Below are 20,326 nucleotides of genomic sequence, written 5' to 3' on the forward strand. Positions count from 1 at the left end.
CTTTTACTATATAGGATAGAGGCCTGGTGCACGGGTGGGGGCTGGCTGGTTTGCCCTGAAGGGTGTCCTGGATCAGGGTGGGGGTCCCCATTGGGGTGCCTGGCCAGCCTGGGTGAGGGGCTGAGGGCTGTTTGCAGCCGGTCACACACCCTTCAGGGTAGGGGTCCCCACTGGGGTGCCTGGCCAGCCTGGGTGAGGGGCTGAGGGCTGTTTTCAGGCTGGCGGGTGACTGAAGCTCCCAACTGCTCCCTTTTTTCTTTTCTATTTTTATTCTGGGCCAGCTTTAGCTCTGAGGCTTGGTTCCAGCTCTGAGGCCTCTGCTGCTGAAAGCAGGTATCTGGTTTGTTTGGGTTCTATAATCGAAACACTGTATCAACTCCAGCTCTGAGATCCCGGTGGGCCGAAAGCAGGTTTCTGGGGTTTTGTTTAGCTTCTATATTTGTAACAATGTTTCAAACTGCAAGCTCAGAGTCCGGCAAGGCAGGCGGGGAACATTGGAGTCCTCCGTCACTGAAGCAAGGAAGCTTCAAGCTGCCTGGCTGCCGGCCGCCATCTTGGCTGGCAGTTAATTTGCATATCGCCTTGATTAGCCAATGGGAAGGGTAGCGGACGTATGGCTAATTACCATGTTTCTCTTTTATTAGATAGGATAGATAGATAGATAGATAATTGACATCTAACATTATGCAAATTTAAGGTGTACACTGTGAGATTTGACAAGCCTATGTATCATAAAATATTTACCACAATAAGGTTAGTTATCATATCCTTTAACTCACATAATTACCATTTTGTTGTTATGGTGAGAACATTAAAGCTCCACTCTCATAGCAACTTTAAAGTACACAGTACAGTGTTGCTAACTATAGTCACCAGGGTCATTCATTTTTAAAATTTTGCTTCTTCATACTGGGATCTAGGCAGGATTGGTGTCTCCTAATGCCATGGGATTTACCCTCTACTCTTGAGGGAAAAGCGTCCAAGCCAGTTTGGTCTGCATCTTAGGGTTCAGACCAAAAGAGGGTGGAGCTTGTTTTGTGCTGGGGAAGAGGCTGCAGGCCAGGAGGATTCCCCTTGGCTTGCTCCTTTCCTGAAACAGCCTTCCTGGAGTATGTAAGTAACCCAGTCATGCCCACTCACTGCCCCCAAAGTCATACAGAAAGGCCTAGGACTGGTCCTAGGAGACATTTCAGATCACAAACCTACATGGTAGAGGTCACTGCCCAGCTTACCCCTGGGTGACTGAGACAAACCTGACCATCAGCTCACCATGCCATTCAGGTTCTGAATGCCACCAGAACACCATGTAATTGGACAGGACATTTGGATTAAGGAAAAAGTGGGGGTTAGTTGAGGGTTTTCAAAGAGAGGAGGAAATAAAATAATGAAGGGAAATGAGGTGAAAGAGAAAGACATGATGAAAAAGAATACGGGAACTAAAGGTGTAAAAGGAAGACAATGCACTTAATGGAAAAGAAGAATAGAGATCGGGTTCCACTCAATTTTACAGGTTTCTGTCCTCCTTCCAATGCCCTCAACCTCCCTGCACTGGATTTACTATTAAATTACACTTAGTGAAGAGAATAAAGCAAAGTGAACTCTGTGAAAATACCTTGCTTTCCAAGTTGTTGCTTCATATGAGAGAATTTCATAGAACCAAAAAGCTGAAAGGCTCTCAAAGAGTCATTTGTTAACTGCTCTAGAAACATAAACATAATTCCTTTTTTTAAAAAGGAACACCAACATTTTACATATATGACCTGTGGAATACTGCTGTATACACAGTGGGATCAGTGGAAGGAGATCACAGTCAAAGAACTGTGCTGACACAAGTCCACTCAAGTACATGCATGTCCTCTTCTCACCGACTCTTTCACTGACCAACGAAGACAGTGCTGTTTTCCAACTATTATGTATTGAGACATGGCTGCTGCTTTTTAAATCCTTTCTTGCCTTTTCATAGCATCATCTGTTGTCTCACTCCCACCCTCATCCCCTGTGTTTTGTGTAACATGAATATGTCAGCAATTGCTATGGTCTGAATGTTTGTGTCCTCCTGAATTCATAAGTTGAAACCTAACTCCCAGTGTGATGGTTTTAGGAGGTGGGACCTTTGTTTAGGTCATAAGGGTTGAGCCCCCTTGAAAGGGATTAGTGCCCTTATGAAAGGGACTCCAGAGCCCTCCATTCCCCCTTCCGCTGGGTGAGGAGACAGCAAGAAGACAGCTGTTTATAAACCAGGAAGCAGGTCTTCACCAGACCCAGAACCCGACCATGTGGGTACCCTGATCTCAGACTTCTAGCATCTGGGACTGTGAGAAATACATTCTGTTGTTTATAAGCCCCCCAGTCTGTGGTATTTTTGTTAGAGCAGCCCAAACAGACCAAGGCAAATACGAAGAGTGCCCCAAATAAAGTAGGATGGACAAGGCATTTGAGATTTGTGAAATCACATACAACATCATCTATTTTCTTTAAGCAAAAAGAAGGCAGAGCATATCCTTGAAGGAAGTTTGGGGGATTCCTGGTGCTATTGCTAGCTAGATGCCTGGTGTCGAGTCAGGAGAACTCTGAGGCTATTGCTGCTAGAAAAGGGAGGTCTGAGCACCACCATGTCACACAACTCCAAAGTGGGGCCCATTCACATAGACTACCATCTGAGGGGTACCTCCTGGAACTGGGCAACACGATGGCCAGGGCAACCCCATTGTAACCTCCCAGAAAACTGGTCTTTAAGTGGCCCTCAAGATCATGAGGAACTGAGGCTGAGAGGTGACATAATCTCTCCAAGGCCACACAGCCAGCGAAAGAGGCTGGAACCCAGTTTCTCTGGCTCCCCCCATGCTGTCTCCAGATGCTGGCCCCACATTTCGCAGCAAGACATCTGACAAACTCTACTCCTTAACTGTTGCAAGTAGTTTGCTTTACCTTCTGATCTCAGGTAACTACTCGTTAACATTTACATCAATTCTGTGATTATTAACTACGCTTATCAATATGCCCTTCTCAACTTTTATTTTACTGAACATTTCCTGTGAGATACTGCCAAAGACTCGCTTGTTTCAGTTACTTTTATTTTCTTTTAAGAAAAGTGGCCCTAGCCCGTTTGGCTCAGTGGATAGAGCATAGGCCTGTAGACTGAAGGGTCCTGTGTTTGATTCCAGTCAAGGGCACATGCCCAGATTGCAGGCTCCATCCCCAGTAGGGGGTGTGTAGGAGGCAGCCGATCAATGATTCTCTCTCATCATTGTTGTTTCTCTATCTCACTCTCCCTTCTCTGAAATCAATACTGGTAAAAATATATTTCCAAAAAGAAAGAAAAGTAAAACTTATGGAAATCAAACTGGTTTTGACATAGGAACCATAACAAATAACCATTTCCATTCCTAAGTGAGTACAAATCATGGGTTCTGACACTCTGCCTTTGACTTGAACTATGGCAGCTGTCCTTTGGGAGGGTACAGGTGTCAGCTTTCACACGCCAGCCAGGAAATCAAATCACATTTATTATTCCAGACCTAGTTCTTCAGTTGGAATCTCTAGGTTAAATTCTCTCTGAGGCTGCTTTTGGCTACAGAATTTATCATCTTGCACTTTATAAATTTAACTCTAACTAGCAAATCTGAAACAGAATACCTCCACTGGTCACCATAGAGAGCAGGTTTCCATCATCATATATATTAACGGAGTAATTCAACATCTCAGCTGTGCCAAAAGAACTATATCCTTGGGCTTCTTGGTACTTCCTCAGTAGGGTAGATTTACTCAAGTCCCATCTTCATTTGAATCAATGCAGGCTCAGTAAATTCAGAATATAGAATAGATAGCAAAATCTATTTTCTTACCTTCCTAAAAGTCACATTATATTGTTTCTTGGGTATCTGCTTACTACTCTATCTGTTGCTACCACAGCAAACACAGCAGCTTGCCTGGTTGAGATTTCTGTTTCGTATTCATCAGCCAAGATTAGGTAAGATAGCTTCACAAAACTCCAAGCAGAAACCCTTACAGGCACTTAAGAAATTAGACCAAAGCTTAACCTAGAGCTTTAGAATAGTTTAGGATGATTTTGACACATAGCTTAGTCCTTACGTCTTCCTGTTTCTTCTAGAACTGGCCTCATGAACCCGACTGTGTATGCAGGCTCCTTGAAGCCAGAGTTATTATCAAGCCCCCACAGTTATAACAGCCTTAGGCAAACATTTATTTTGTACAAAAAGCATTTTCTACGTAGTTTTGTGGCTGTCCTCCTATCTGCTCTTTCCCTACTTTAGCTTTTTAATTGTATAGAGGCCATTTATTATAAATACTATGGCATATATTCCATGAACAAACCAAGATTTTGGAAAGAGCATCTCTAAAATTGTCAGAGTGTGTGTGTGTGTGTGTGTGTGTGTGTGTGTGTGTGTGTGTGTGTATCAATGTGTATATGTATGTATATATCAATGTGCAGCTAAAAATTTTACAACATTTCAAAAAAGAGGACATACAATATAGCAAGATATAGAAGACTGAACACTTATAAGGAAAATTAGGCAAAGAGAAAAAAGTAACTTCCAAAGGGAGGTAGGACTGAGGTCAAAGGTACAGTGTATTCCATCAACTCCTCCATATTTGCAAGACAGAGTAGCACTTTTGGTTCCAAAACAGATGGCTAGTACCCATCCTGGAAGTCATCTCTGAAGCCCTTCTTTCCTTCCACGCAGCCCACAATGCCCTCTGAATCAACGACTCCTCTGTTGTCCTTGGACCTCCCCCTCTCCCACACTAACACTCACCCAAGCCTTATCACGAGGAACGACTCTCTCATGTTACATCATGTGGTGGATGTACCAAAAGTTGCTAAAACACATGCTTGAACATTTTTTACATTCCAATCACTGCGATCAATGCTTTCTGCGTAACTTTTAGGAAAAAAATTGTTTAAAACGCTTGCACGTGTACATGTACATACAAACAACATACCCGTATACATTCAAAAACTACCTCAGTATCATCTGATTGAGAAATGCAAATATTTTATTAACACTTTCAGTCCCAAAGGGAGCCGGGGTTTCTCATTTCTTGAAAAAATTTTCATTCAATTAAAAATGTATGCCCACTGTCAGAGGTGAGCTAGCACCCACATCCACGGGAGGACAGCCCTCCTGTAGGAAGAGGCCATCACAGTGTAAACAAGCTGAGAAAGGTCACCAAGTCATCCGATCTTGTTCTGTATCTTGGGAAATGATTCTCTGTATGTGAACAGGGACTCAAACTACAAAACTATACTTAATTTCAAGTTTCAAAAGTAAAAAAAAAATAAAGTGAAAGAGAATTCTATCAAAAGCAAAAAAGAAAAGTTTTAAGGAAAGGTCCCTGGTTTACGGCAGGCACCCTAAAACATGCAGATGCCTACGTATCTCTATTAAGAACACATCCCTATTTCCACGCACATAGTTTTCAAGTCAGACTACCCAATTCTAGGAAACACCTGCAGTGCACAGTTCACTAAGAAAGAAACTGGACATGTACAGGATAGGCAACGTGGTGTGAAGTACCAATGTCACCATTATTAGCAGCAGCAGTAATAACTGCCATTTATGGAGCGCATACTGTGTCTAGGAACACCAAAATTAAGTTTTACAAAATCCTCTAGGAAGGCAGTCTTATTATCTCAATTAACAGATGAGGAAACAAGCTTTGAGAGCTGTAACGTGTTCAAGGTCACGCAGCTAGAATTCCATCTTAGAGACTGAATTCTGTATCATACTGTGCGTATTATCCTGCCTCGCTTCAACCTCGCTACCTCGTCTCTATTGAGATCCCCTTCAAGCTGAGGAAGGAGTTTAATGAAACCACAGCAGGCAACCAGAAAGTGAAGAGCATCATAACATTAGACAGTGGCTCATTGGCCCATGTCCAAAAACCGGCTTCGCAAAGAGACAATAATCAAAAGACAAACTCTCGATGGAAAAATGGTAGTGAAACATACCATGGATACTATTGTCAGCACGCGAATCTACCAAAAGGGATGAAGAAAGTGTCTACATCCATGAAAACGTGCTCACTAACAGAAAAGAATGGCTTGAAGAAGATAGGCCTCAGGGTCAGTGATTTTTAAATTGCTTAATACAGATTTGCTCAATAAAAGCATCAAATTAAGTGCAAAAAAAAGAAAATCATGCCAGTAGTTTGATTGCTATTGCTGAAGATGAACCTTGCCAAGAGACTCATCTAGCAAAAAGAAATATTAACTATGAGGTGTATATTTTAAGGTTAAGGGGAAAAGTCCACAGCTTATAAGAGACAAGTTATTATGTCCTCATAATAACAATGAGGCATACTTATACTGAAAAATTATTTGGCATTTCTCTGAAATTTAAATTAAACTGGGGCATCTAGTTTTGTTTTAGTTTGTTTGTTTTTTCTAAACCTGGCCCCCCTAAATTTATATTTTCTTGATCACATAGAAACATAAACTATACTATTCCTGATGGTAATAGAAAATGCTTATGTCCAATTCAAATTTGTCCTATATTTGAATTACAGGGCATTGGTAACCCAACTATGCTGAGAGGTTCTATATAGAATTGTGTTTCTTTTTGCAAAATTAATTAAGGATTATTTAAAAATTTTGTAAGTAAAAACAAACAAACCACATATAGCACCACATGTCTCACAGATGAGCTTCCATTATTGCTGAAGTAAGTTGCTACGAGCACAGTTAAATGCCCACTATGACACGCACCTCACCTTATTTAATCATCGCTGCCCTTGCTAAGACACTGACAGCACTGGAACTTTTTTTCTGACAGAGCATCGCATGTGGTTATGAGAGGAGGAGGACTTCAGAGTGAGACATCAATCTATTTCACATATCATATAAAAATGCCAAAGCTATTTTATGTATTTTAAAAAGCTGTGGTGGGTGGATTGGAAGATAATACATTTTTTTAACCTTATGGGATAACATAGAGTCCTGGGCTTCTCCAAATGCGTGGATGCCAATCTTCTTTATTTAAATTTCCCTAGGAGTTATTTTTGAGATCGTGCATATACAGACTTGTGCATGGTTTCAGAAAAAGCTTGCACTTCCAGAAAAGAAGAGTTCAGGGGCCCAGAAGGTAAGAAAAAAATGGTTGATTTCCTTCTCTTCTATATTTCAAAACTACACATAAGAATGACATAAAATTGTGGGACTTTGATATTGGGCTTATTCCTCTAACATTTTATTGTCTCCCTTGAAGTAGAATGAAGACAGTTGCCTAAAAAGCATGAAATTTGGAAAATATTATGCAATTTCATATTTTAATATTTGTAAAACTTATTCAGTCAAGCTTCTCCTATTGGTGCTCTGACTTTTTAAATTTATCTATTTATCTCTAGATTATTTGTCAATTCATTCATCTTCAGAAAAAAAAGGTAAGTGTTATATTTTGAAATGAAATGAAACAGGTTGGTTTTGTTCTATTGAAAATTGAATTTACATCTGAGTTCTAGAAAAGGGTTTTTTCATATGTACAGAGGACCACAGCTGATCATTATAATTCAATCTAATGTCAATTATAAATGGTTGCTCAGTTCCAAGCTGTGTTAATGGCTTTTCATATACTATTGAAATTATCCTTCCAGATAGGTAGTATTACTACTGTTTTTACAAATGAGGAAAATATGCTTAAGGAGGTTAAGCGACTTGCTTCCCTACCCCAACCTCTCCAATATGCACAGAATAGTTTCAGTAACAACCAGTTTTGATAATTCAATTGAGAAAATATTCATTTAGGCTGCTATGAATCAGGCAAACCCTGAGCTAGGTGCTGAAAAGAGTTTATACCCGTGGTCGGCAAACTGCGGCTCGCAAGCCACATGTGGCTCTTTGGCCCCTTGAGTATGGCTCTTCCTAAGCCTTAGGAGTACCCTAATTAAGTTAAAAACAATGTACCTACCTATATAGTTTAAGTTTAAAAAATTTGGCTCTCAAAAGAAATTTATAGTATATATATAATTTCTCTAGTATATATATATATATATATATATATATATATATATATATATATATATATATATATATATATAATATATATCTCTCTCTCTCTCTCTCCCTCTCTCTCTCTCTCTCTCAACTAGGTTATTTTATGTGGAAAAAATTCAAAGTTACAAAAATATTTGCAAGTGACATCCCTGAAGTCTTCTGATTCTGTGAAGTTCTTTGCTTCTAAATCTAAAAGAAAGAAAAACACATAAAAATAGCAAGGAAGCAAATAATAGTGAGTTGCAGATATAGAACTATGAGGGGGAAAAAGCCATCAATTTCACATCTGCTTAATGACAGGCAGAGCAAGGAACTGCGATGCATTTTGAAAACAAAGATGAAAAATCCACAGCAAAAGAAAATTGTAACAGATGCATTTTGGGATGTCATTCACTCCAAACTGCCTATTTTGCCCAACACCAACATGAATAGCATAGTAAATGTGGAGACAGATATGCAAAGGGAAACAAGACTTGGTCATTCACAGCTAATGCAAGAGAAGTTTCCAAATGAACAAAAAGTGTGTTTTTCTATTAATGTGGGTGGTTTATCTAGCAGTGGGAAAGTTGGGAGAGAGGGGGAAGGGGAATGTGAATCTCTACTAGCCTCAAAGAATAGTCAAGGCTTCATAGTCAATGTATATCAGACAGAGAACCATGAACTTGTTAAAACAGATGAGGAACTGAAACAACCAGGAAGTATAAATATCCAGGTAAAACTACAAATCCATCTTCCACAAACTATTTTGGATTCTGCTTCATGCCCCATATTTGATCAATTTCAATTTGGAAAGCCAGAGAGGTATGCTAAGTTTTCCCCTCCCAAATCAGGGGAGGCAAAGACTGATGCAATATTTTCTGCAAAGGAATGTGTTGTCCCATCTGATACAAACCATCAAAGGGAACAGACTGCTGGTATTGAGAGGGAAAAGACAGTGACCTTTGGTTCCTGCATGTCTGCTTTTTCTATATCCAAAAGGAAGAGAAACTTCAAACAATATTCAGATATAAAAACGTTAGTGAGACCCAAGTGTGGAATTTTAAAAGCAAAGAAACCTTCAATTTCATACATACTCAATATCAAGGGTGGTGCTAGCCCAAAACACAGAAAAGAATTGGGATGTAACTTGACAACCAAAATGGAAGCGGTGGATCAAGGTAAAGAAATGGCCGATAAAATGTCCTCATTCATGACTATTGCACCTGACATGAATATGCATAGCAAGATAGAAAAAGACATGCTAAGAAAAAAAAGACTCAGTTCTAAACAAGTAAAGCAAGCCCTATCACTACATGAAGAGAACATTACTTCAGATGACACCAAAGAAACCAGTCTTCAAGGGGAAGAGGAAGGAGAAAGTGAACAGGACACGTTACTAAAAGGAGTTCCAGAGCAGGGCAACTACTTCATATTCTGCTCAGGCCAGAAGGAGGAACTTGACCTTCACAAATCAGAAAAGGAAGGAAGTGGAAGAATTCTGTTTGTTACAGAACAAGCTGTCCCACCACAAATGCAGCCTACAGATCCAATGCAGGCAGAGGAGCCAAAGAAAAGCCACCAGACACAAAACGGCACCATATGCACAGCAAAGTCAAAGCTTCCTCTTATAAAGTCAAAGGAATCACTAAGAGATCAAGTTTTCATTGATCCAATGGGAGATGGTATCCCAAGTAATGGGAGCCATCCAGGGGAACTGTATAGTCATGGTAAAGAGGAAGAGCCAGAGTTTAATAAAAATCAACAAGCAACAGTTCTGCAGTCCTTGGCTGTCTCCATACCTGATCCACCCGAATCTAAAAGGCAGAGAAAGACATTTACATGTACAACCTTAAAATGTAAAATGAGCTCCAAATGTGTAACTAGGAAGGCAAGGAAGACACCAATTTCACAGATGTTTGATATCCCAGGGAAGGGTTGTCAAAAAAATTTACCTTCAAAGATACTGAAATCAAGGATTTTTGACTTTTTGGTAGATGTAAACTATTCTGAGGTACTGGAAGATCTTACTGCAGAGAGAAAGGAAGGATTAGCACAAGTATTGCCAGCAACGATGCCAGAGTCTTTGGCTTTATCCACACTTGCTTTACCTACATCAAAGAGAAAATATTTAACATGTTCAGGCAAGAGAAATAAAATGAGTCCCAAATGTGTAACTTTGAAGGCAAAGAATGCACTGATTTCCCAGACATTTAATATCACAAAACGTGGTCCACCAAGCCATAGAAGGCCGTTCGAATGCAACTTCAAAGTCATGATGGGAAAATATATACCTGTGGCAGATATAATCCGAAATGCCATTTCCTCTGCATTGCCTATTTCATTTGACATGAATGTGAATAATAGAATAAAGGTAGAGATAGACGAGCCATGGAAAATGAGATTCAGTCATGAACTACAACAGCAAGAGCAATCACCAGATGGAGAGCAAGCCTGCTGTGCCAGTTCCAGCGATAAAAGGGGCAGTGCCTCAAACAGCATGAAGAAAGCAAAAACCCCAGGTGGAGGAGTAGCCCCTTGGAACACTCAACACTTCAGTTTTAATGCTCCTAAGATGACAGAACCTCTCTTTGTATACCCAGATGTAGAACGGATGAACTCAGCAAGGAAAAAAGTCCCAGAATTCCTTACCACTGCTCAGGAGCTGCAGCAACAAACACTTTTCACACAACGTGTATTACATCCTATTCCTCGCTCTATTTTGAATGTACTTCCATTTGAGAAGTCACCAAAAAACACACAAACATACACAGGATTAAAAGATACAAGGAGTCCAAAGATTTTATCTCCAATGCCAGGGAAATCAGTTGGTGAATCTTTAAAGGATGCAGCACAGAGTGGCATCCCACTTGGAAAAAGCCCTAGGAAGGAACTTGCTGGTTCTATTCCAGAGAGAGAGATACGGTTACAGAAGGATTTACCAGCCAGAAACCTAGAGTTTTCTTATTTCTCCGTGCCAGCTTCATCTGATTTTAAAGGGCAAAGAAATGCTGCACAAATCCCTAAGTCTAGAAGTAGGAAAGCAAAGATGGTTTCAAAGACAATTAATATCACCAGGTCTGGTGCCCTTAGCCACGGAAAGCAACAGGATCCCATCTTGGAAAACATGGCCCAACAAAGATCTCTAGGTAGGTCATATATGTTTATAAATTCCTTTCTTTCATCTACACCTGTCTCACCTGCCATCAAAAACCATAAAAAAGAAAAATCAAAGAAAGGTCCATTAAGGAAAAAAAGCAGCATTATATGGGGTTGGGAGCAAGGTGAAGGGGAACGAGATAACGGAGAAAGACTATCTACATATTCCTACAATAAATGGAGTACCTTCAAAAACATATTAGAATCAATATGGCAAAATGAAAAGAATAAACAAGATAATGAAATTTTATCCAAGGCAGGCCTACCACTTCTGAGTAGTATGGGACATAAAAAAGATCAAAATATGCTTATTGCAGAGCAAGAAGTGCAACAGCAAACACTGTGTTCGAAAAATACATCAGAGATAGTATGTTCTCCACAGATGATTCCATTTCAAACTGAAAAGCTACAGAAGAATATGCCACCACAAAAAGACACACTACATAGAATAGGTGAAGGGATTTCATGTCCAAAATCAGAGACAGCAGGGTTTGATTATCTTTTAATTGATGGAACAGAGTATAGTATGACATCAGGTGGGAGCCCTACAAAGAAGCTGGATGTTCACAGGGCAGGTTCCCTACACTCTAAAGAAGAAAAGGAAGACATAGCAACTCAAAAAGTAATAAATCACACAGTTGATAAAAATATCCCACCTACCAAGTCAGGGGACTCAGTGCTTGGAGATCCATGTGATGAAAGCTCTAGAAGGCAAATGGGTGGTCATATTGCCAAGAAATATGAAGATCTGCAAAGAGATTTACTAACAAGGTCTACTATGTCTGTTTTATCTGAGTCTCAAAGGCAGAAAGAAGTATTCAAATTTTCAGAAGGAAAAAATCTTACAGGTCCCATAAGTGTAACCATGAAGACACAGAAGCCTCCTTGTTCCCAGACACTCACTGTCACTGAGCATGGTACCCTATACTGTAGGAAGGAACAGGAATGCAACTCAAAATCTACAATAAAAGACATGCAACAAAATAAAAGCATAGACAATGCATTTTCATCTCCCATAGCTCTTTCAACTGATGACAAAACAGATATTGAAATGTATAGAACATTAAAGGCAGAGATGGATCAACAAAGAGTAAGATTCAAGAACTCTGTCTATCTAAAGCTAGAGAAATCAACATGTTACAGGGAAGCACACTTACAGAAGGCCAATCCCGCTGATACACAAAACAATAGGTCAGGCTACACAGTGGAAATGAATGTGCAACAGAACAAGGAAGAGGTTGCAGTAGAGACAATAAACCTCATGTTGCCAAAAAATAAAGAAGAGAAGATGCAGGGAAGTAAAGATGGACCAGGGGTGCTTATGACCCAAACGTCTAATCCATTACCATCTCTCTCTCTCCTCAAATGGAATAAAGAAATGCAGAGAATATCATATGCAGGGGAGATGGTGCGTACTGAGCCAATTAGTGGGGATATCCCGGAAAATGTTCAAAACAAGAAACAATATATGCGTCAGGAAGAAGAGACGTACAGAGAAAAAACAGTAGCTATGAGAGGTATGACACATGCTGCAGATATAAGTATGAAGTCAAAGGAATCTTCTTCATATACACTCCATAGAACAGAATTGCTCATGAACATTGGAAGTCAAGGACAGAAGATACATGAACGTCAAGGTATATCACCTTGTACAGTGCTAAGGAAAGTTCTTATTTCCAAACCTCCAACTGACCTCAAATTAGATAAAGGTACTCAAGTAGAGGAAGAAGAACTTGGAATTAAAATACCCATTCTGTTTCCACAAATGGTTTCAGCATTATCCGATACAGAGAAAACAGAAGATACAGAGACAATCGGTGGTGATGTAAGAAAAACAAAACACCTGTCACCAAAAGAAAAGGACAGAGAACAAAACAGAACCAAAGTTGACCAAGACTTGCTTGAAATTACAGGGTCTTCTTTTTCACAATTACAGCTCCCTGAGTCCTCGGGTGCAGGGAACAACAATTATGCAAATTTCAACGAACATATCAGCTCATGTAATACAATAATAGAAGCTAATCAACTTATGCCACATACAGACACAAAGGACAGAGTAAAAACAGAAGATGAAAAAGGAAAAAAACTCCCCCAAATAATGACTTTGAGAAAACAGACATCCCCACCTACACATCTGCTCAGTAAGAAAAGACAACCTTTGAATATTAAACAGAAGGTGGAAGATACACAGAAGGACAAAGGTAAGCCAGACATGGTTCTGAGGAAAGCCTGTGCTTCCTCACCTTCTCCTTTTCACCTGAAATGGGATACTAGAATGAAAGAACAGGAAGACACACTAAGAACAACACAACCCTGTTTTCCACTGTTAAATATTAAACATTCATCCTATTCAGGCAAAAAAGCATATGCTACGTCACTTGAAGGTTATATGTTAAAGAAGGATGATAGACTCAAAAGAGATATTGAGGACAAAATGCTCCCAATGTACATGGATCTGAAGGCAAAAAAATTACCACTATCTACATATTCCTGTAATAAATGGACTACCTCCAAAAGCATATTAGAATCAAAATGGCAAAAAGAAAAGCATATACAAGATACTGAAATTTTATTCAAAGCACGTCTACCATTCCTGAATAGTATGCAATGTAGAAAAGATCAAAATATGCTTATTGCAAAGCGAGAAGTCCAGCAACAAATACTGGTCTCAGAAAGCATAACAGAGTCAGTTTCTTCTCCGCTGACGATTCCATTCCAAACTGAAAAGCTACAGAAGAATATGCCACCAATAAAATACATACTACAAAAATTAGGTGAGATTATTTCATGTCCCAAATCTGGGAAAGTAAAGTTTGATTATCTTTTAGCTGATGGAACAGGGTATAATACATCATCTGGTGGGAGCCCTACAAGGAAGCTGGATGTTCACAGGGCAGGTTCCCTACACTCTAACGAAGAAAAGAAACACACTGTAGCTCAAAAAGTAATAAAAGACACAGTTGATCAAAATATTCCACCTACCAAGTCAGGTTACTCAATGCTTGGAGATCCATGTGATGAAAGCTCTAGAAGGAAAATGGGTGGTCATATTGCCAAGAAATATGAAGACTTGCAAAGAGATTTACTAACAAGGTCCACAATGTCAGTATTATCTGAGTCTAAAGTGAAAAAAGAGGTATTCAAATTTCCAGAAAGAAAAAATCTTACAGGTCCCATAAGTGTAACCATGAAGACACAGAAGCCTCCTTGTTCCCAGACACTCACTGTCACTGAGCATGGTACCCTATACTGTAGGAAGGAACAGGAATGCAACTCAAAATCTACAATAAAAGACATGCAACAAAATAAAAGCATAGACAATGCATTTTCATCTCCCATAGCTCTTTCAACTGATGACAAAACAGATATTGAAATGTATAGAACATTAAAGGCAGAGATGGATCAACAAAGAGTAAGATTCAAGAACTCTGTCTATCTAAAGCTAGAGAAATCAACATGTTACAGGGAAGCACACTTACAGAAGGCCAATCCCGCTGATACACAAAACAATAGGTCAGGCTACACAATGGAAATGAATGTGCAACAGAACAAGGAAGAGGTTGCAGTAGAGACAATAAACCTCATGTTGCCGAAAAATAAAGAAGAGAAGATGCAGGGAAGTAAAGATGGACCAGGGGTGCTTATGACCCAAAGTTCTAATTCATTACAATCTCTCTCTCTCCTCAAATGGAATAAAGAAATGCAGAGAATAACATACACAGGGGAGATAGTGCATATTGAGCCAATTAGTGGGGATATCCCGGAAAATGTTCAAAACAAGAAACAACATATGCATCAGGAAGAAGAGACGAACAGAGAAAAAACAGTAGCTATGAGAGGTATGACACATGCTGCAGATATAAGTATGAAGTCAAAGGAATCTCCTTCTTCAGATACACTCCAAAGAACAGAATTGCACATGAACGTTGGAAGTCAAGGACGGAAGGTACATGAAGGTCAAGGTAGATCACCTTGTACAGTGCTAAGGAAAGTTCTTATTTCCAAACCTCCAACTGACCTCAAATTAGATAAAGGTACACAAGTAGAGGAAGAAGAACTTGGAATTAAAAGACCCATTCTATTTCCACAAATGGTTTCAGCATTATCCGATGCAGAGAAAACAGAAGATACAGAGACAATTGGTGGTGATGTAAGAAAAACAAAACACTTATCACTGAAAGAAAAGAACAGAGAACAAAACAGAACCAAAGTTGACCAAGACTTGCTTGAAATTACAGGGTTTTCTTTTTCACAATTACAGCTCCCTGAGTCCTCGGGTGCAGGGAACAACAATTATGCAAATTTCAATGAACATATCAGCTCATGTAATACAATAGTAGAAGCTAATCAACATATGTCTTATACAGACATAATGGACAGAGTAAAAATAGAAGAAGGGAAAGGTAGACTACTCCCCCAAATAATGACTTTGAGAATACAGACATCCCCACCTACACATCTGCTCAGTAAGAAAAGACAGCCTTTGAATATTAAACAGAAGGTGGAAGATACACAGAAGGACAAAGGTAAGTCAGACATGGTTCTGAGGAAAGCCTGTGCTTCCTCACCTTCTCCTTTTCACCTGAAATGGGACACTAGAATGAATGAACAGGAAGATATACTAGGAACAACACAACCCTGTTTTCCACCGTTAAAGATTCAGCATTCATCCTATTCAGGCAAAAACGCATATGCTATGTCATTTCAAGGTTATAAGTTAAAGAAGGATGATAGACTCAAAAGAGATATTGAGGACAAAGTGCGCCCAATGTACACGGATCTGAAGGCAAAGAAATCACCACCTCCACATATACTCCAAAGAACAGAATTGCAGAATACCAAAGAATTGCGTTGTGAAATTAAAGAGCAAAAGAGAAAAGTACAGGAGGATAAAAACAAACTAGTTACGAATATCAAAAACATTTGTGCCTCTTTGGTTACTCTACCATATCTTAAATTTGAGGCCACAGAAAGAGAGGGGTGCATGATAATAATTGCAAAAGAGCCTCTCCCACAACCTCAGTCCAAGGAATCATCACATGCGGAAGCAATTGACGGAGAACTTTCCACTGATGTAAAAGAATTAAAAGAACTCATGCTACAGAAAGAAGCAAAGACTAGAGAGAAAACCATGGATATGAATAGTATAGTGGATCCCATTGATATGTATCTGAAAAGAAAGAAATCACCTATTTTACTTATATACAATCTAAGTGACCTTCAGAGGAAAACTAAAGAGCAAAAGGGAAAGGTTCAGAAAGTTGAGCCAACTGGTGTGATGCTGACTAAGACTTGCACTTCTAGCTTTCCCCCAGTGCACCTTAACATGAATATCAGAATCAGGGAAAAGAGCATTTCGCCATTAACAAGATCCTCCGTTTCCCCAGTACACTTCCAGGGATCATCAAGTGCTGAGAAAGTTGTATATATAGAGCCAATTATTCCTGATATTTTAATCCGTCCACAAGAGGGAAAGCAATGTGTGCCACAGAATAAGGAAGAGGTTGGTGTGGAGACGATAAACCTCGCATTCCCCACACATCAAGAAAAGAAGACACAGGAAAGTAAAGAGTGTGGCTTTAACAAACCAAAAGAAATAGCTTTACGGAATGAAGATGACTCAGGAGTACTTATCAGAAGTCTTTTTATTTCTGGGATGAATCTATCTCAGACGGAAGAAGTGGTCGAATCTGAGACAAAGCAAGAAAGAAAAAAGAGAATCTGTTTTTCTAAATTCCAGGAGAAATCATTAACAGCTAGTGAAATTGTTGAGAGGGACAACTCCAGCACCGTGAAAAGAGGAGGCCAGAATTTTCCAAGCATAGTTCCAGAAGATTCTCAGCCCTCCACGGTGGACCAACGACAAATGCAAAAACCTCCTAGTGTTAAACCAGAAGAAAACCTCAGCAGTGAAGTGAATAAAATAAATGTAACTCTACAAACAGAAGGAGGGGTTGTTTCCGAGCATGATAGCTCCAGGGTCATAAAAGAACCTGACTTGCTTACTATCGAGCAAGAGGAAAAGGCACCAAAGCCCATTCTGACACCCACAGAGTGTCCAAGCATGTCTGAAGATCCAAAGGGAAATGTGAAAATTCACATGAAAAGTACCCTAAGAGTAGAAGGACATGAGCATAGGGATCAGAGTGAGCCCGTACAGGACACAACCACACAAAAGGTCCAGCAACCAAACACTTGTTCAGGAACTGTACCTACACTACCCCAAGTTGAAAGTAATGAAATAAAAATAGTGGCAGATAGTACAAGTAGAGAAAGTCTACTTCCTTTTTATGATGCAATTAAAAATGTCTTTGAATTCCAGGTAAAAAATATGATCCAAGACAAAGTTTGTACTGATAAACTGGATGAAGTAAAAGCTCGTTGTCCTGATGATTGGAAGTCAACACCTTTTTCAGAGGGTCCAGATATTACATCCACAACAGAACATCCTACATTTCAGCCAAAACCCATTGTAGAGTCAAAAGCACTCGAGATAAAACTGAATCTGATACCCAAGATGGCAAAACAATCCTTCCAAAAGTCCAACTTTTATTCAAAACAGACTATTTCAGAAGATAACAGTCGGAGGCTCTATCCAAGACACAAAAAAATGAGCTTTTTATCTCTAGAAGGGATTGATACTATCACACTTAACTTAAAACACAAATCCCAAAAAGATTCCCCTCAGATCAGCTGTATGAAGACACTGACTGTTGTTTCAAGTGGCAGCAAGGAGATCATGACAAAGGTGAAGAGTATTAGTAAGCCAGAAAGTGGAACATCTTCAGTGACTTCTGCTAATAAAATGCCCATGTCTCGAATTCTCCAAAACTACTCAGAGGAAGAAAAAGACAAACTTCTCATACACTTCTCTATGAAAACATTGGAGACCCAAATGAAAGCCTTTCCCAAAATTGTAACGGAATCTTACTCAATGGCCGATACTCAGGCTAGAAAGAAACCTTTATCTAAATGTATTTATTCTGGTGTCAAAGTACCAAAACAAAAAAACATAATTTCGTTAGGGTTTGAGGAAAAATCTCTTCATCAAATAGAACTAGATTTACAAAGTAAATACCTTCGTTTTCTCCTGGGGCTTCCGGTAGAAAGTATGACCCCTAAGCCAAGTACACTTCCCAAACATATCCTTAAGTTAAACACAGCTGCGACGTGTAAAAAAGTAGACGATAATGGAGAAAGCGGTAGTCTTTCCATTGATACAGAACTGTTAGAACAACATATCTCTTTCAAAATGCAAAGCCCCCATGAAAACTCATCATTGGTCAGGAGGTTCCCGGAGCCCACCCATGTGTGTGCTTCTGACCCTGAACAACATGGAACAGCACAGGAAGACACTATGATTCTTTCAGTGTTAAAACCTCATCTGACCCCAGAAAAAGATAGACATCACGTATGGTTTCAAGAAACAGCTAGCTTAGCTGATTACCATTCAATCCAGGCTTTTCAAGATTTTACTGATCGTCAAACAGATATTGAGAATTCAGCTAACTTGGAAAAATGCTCAGCTCTTGAAAAACATGAGAATGAACAAAGTACGCTTTTAGAAGCCAACCCTTATTTGAGTCAGGAATCAGAAAATATGCTATATGAATTACAGACAAGCATTCCTTTGGAAAATCTGTACAAGATGAAACAAATCCAAACTGATTTGAAACCACTTTACAGTGATAATTCGGTTTCTCATCCTGTTGGAGGCTGTAGAAAACCTTCCTCAGCTGCGACAACGCCTTCCTACGAATCCCACAGCACCAGAAAATATAGGGCTCCCCCGACAGTGCAGTCCCCTCACTGGTTGTGTCACAGTTCACTAAATACTGTGGAGGGTCCATTTGCATCGCCTACTAAATTGAGTGAAGAGAAGCTCTTGTGGATTACAGAAAGCTCTTTAGCTCCCTTAACAGAATCAAATCTTAAATTACATCTTGCAAAAAGCCAAGCCAAACCTCACAGACATCTAGAAAGAAAGAAGTCAAACCTTGATTCATGTAGAAACAACGTTCACTGGGACTGCTATCCCAATTACACACAGAGTAAAGCAAAACGCACAAGGGAGAAGAAAGTGCGTGATTGTGAGCCAGAAAGAGCAGGTTCTTTTCTGAGCAAACGTAAGTCAGCATCAAAACCTCATCAAGAAGATTTCAATTTCCATTATGAGGGAAAACAAAACCAGCCATTTTTTTATGCCTGTGTGCCAGCCGACTCACTGGAGATTATACCCCAAACCATTCGCTGGACGATCCCCCAAAAAACGTTAAGGAAGAGAAACTTCAAAGTTCCCCTAGTGGCAAAGATTTCAAGTTCTTTCCATATGTGGAGTTTCTCCAAAAAGTTGGGGCGTCACTCTTAGAGTCCTTCGACCCAGTTTAAATTTATATTACCATATCTAGATTCATCTGAAGTAGAAATCTGGCTGTAATTGTGCTATTCTGTGAAAAATAAAATCATATAAAGTCAAATGGTTTCTTCATAAAGTATTGTCTAAGCTGATCTATTTTATTTCTCCAGTAGATTTGCACAGTTGTCCCGGGAGGCCAGGAAGGGAAAGCAGATGACTTTGGGTTTGGTCCTACCAAGCATGATTTCTCCCTTTAGTTTCTCCTGCCTCCTCATAATCCCCAGGGGAGAGGACCCAGACATGGAAACCCTCTTCCCAGTCCACATCAATGACTGAAAGGTGAATTTGAGGAAAGATAGCCTATAAATGAGATTGACTGAGAAAGAATGACCAGAAAGTTAGGAGAGCATAGAGCAGTGGTTCTCAACCTTGGCTGCACATTAGAATCACCTGGGAATCTTTTTAAGATCCTGATTTCTGGGCCTCATCCTCCAGAAATTCTGTTTCTTTGTTATGGGGTGGGGCCACAATATTAGTAACAAAGAAACAGAATTTCCGGAGAATGAGGCCCAGAAATCAGGATCTTAAAAAGATTCCCAGGTGATTCTAATGTGCAGCCAAGGTTGAGAACCACTGGCACAGAGACTAAAGGGAGAGTTCTAACTAGCAGTGAAGATTCAACATTGTCAAGTGCCACAAAGCGCCGGGGTGAATACTGGTCTTGAGAACCCAGATCCCTCAGATGGCTTTGTCCTCATCCCTGACCTGAATGGGAACCCACAACAGCTGGATGACCTGTTCCCGATTGCCACCTGCCATCA

General features: G+C 39.8%; 1 protein-coding gene across 1 annotated transcript; it reads left to right on the forward strand.

Annotated features, from left to right (window-relative positions):
- The first annotated feature begins 8,351 nt into the window (after positions 1–8,351).
- LOC132226785 (leucine-rich repeat transmembrane protein CCDC168-like) lies at positions 8,352–19,896 on the forward strand. The gene has a single exon (XM_059681219.1). It carries the CDS (start codon positions 8,352–8,354, stop codon positions 19,515–19,517), a length of 11,166 nt encoding a protein of 3,721 aa, XP_059537202.1. The 3' UTR covers positions 19,518–19,896.
- Positions 19,897–20,326: the final 430 nt, after the last annotated feature.

The sequence above is a fragment of the Myotis daubentonii genome, chromosome 2, assembly GCF_963259705.1.
Source record: "Myotis daubentonii chromosome 2, mMyoDau2.1, whole genome shotgun sequence".
Lineage (NCBI taxonomy): Eukaryota > Metazoa > Chordata > Mammalia > Chiroptera > Vespertilionidae > Myotis > Myotis daubentonii.

Bases quoted from the DNA above. Each gene is read 5' to 3' on its own strand.
- LOC132226785 (XM_059681219.1), top strand. From the start codon at position 8,352: ATGAAAAATCCACAGCAAAAGAAAATTGTAACAGATGCATTTTGGGAT.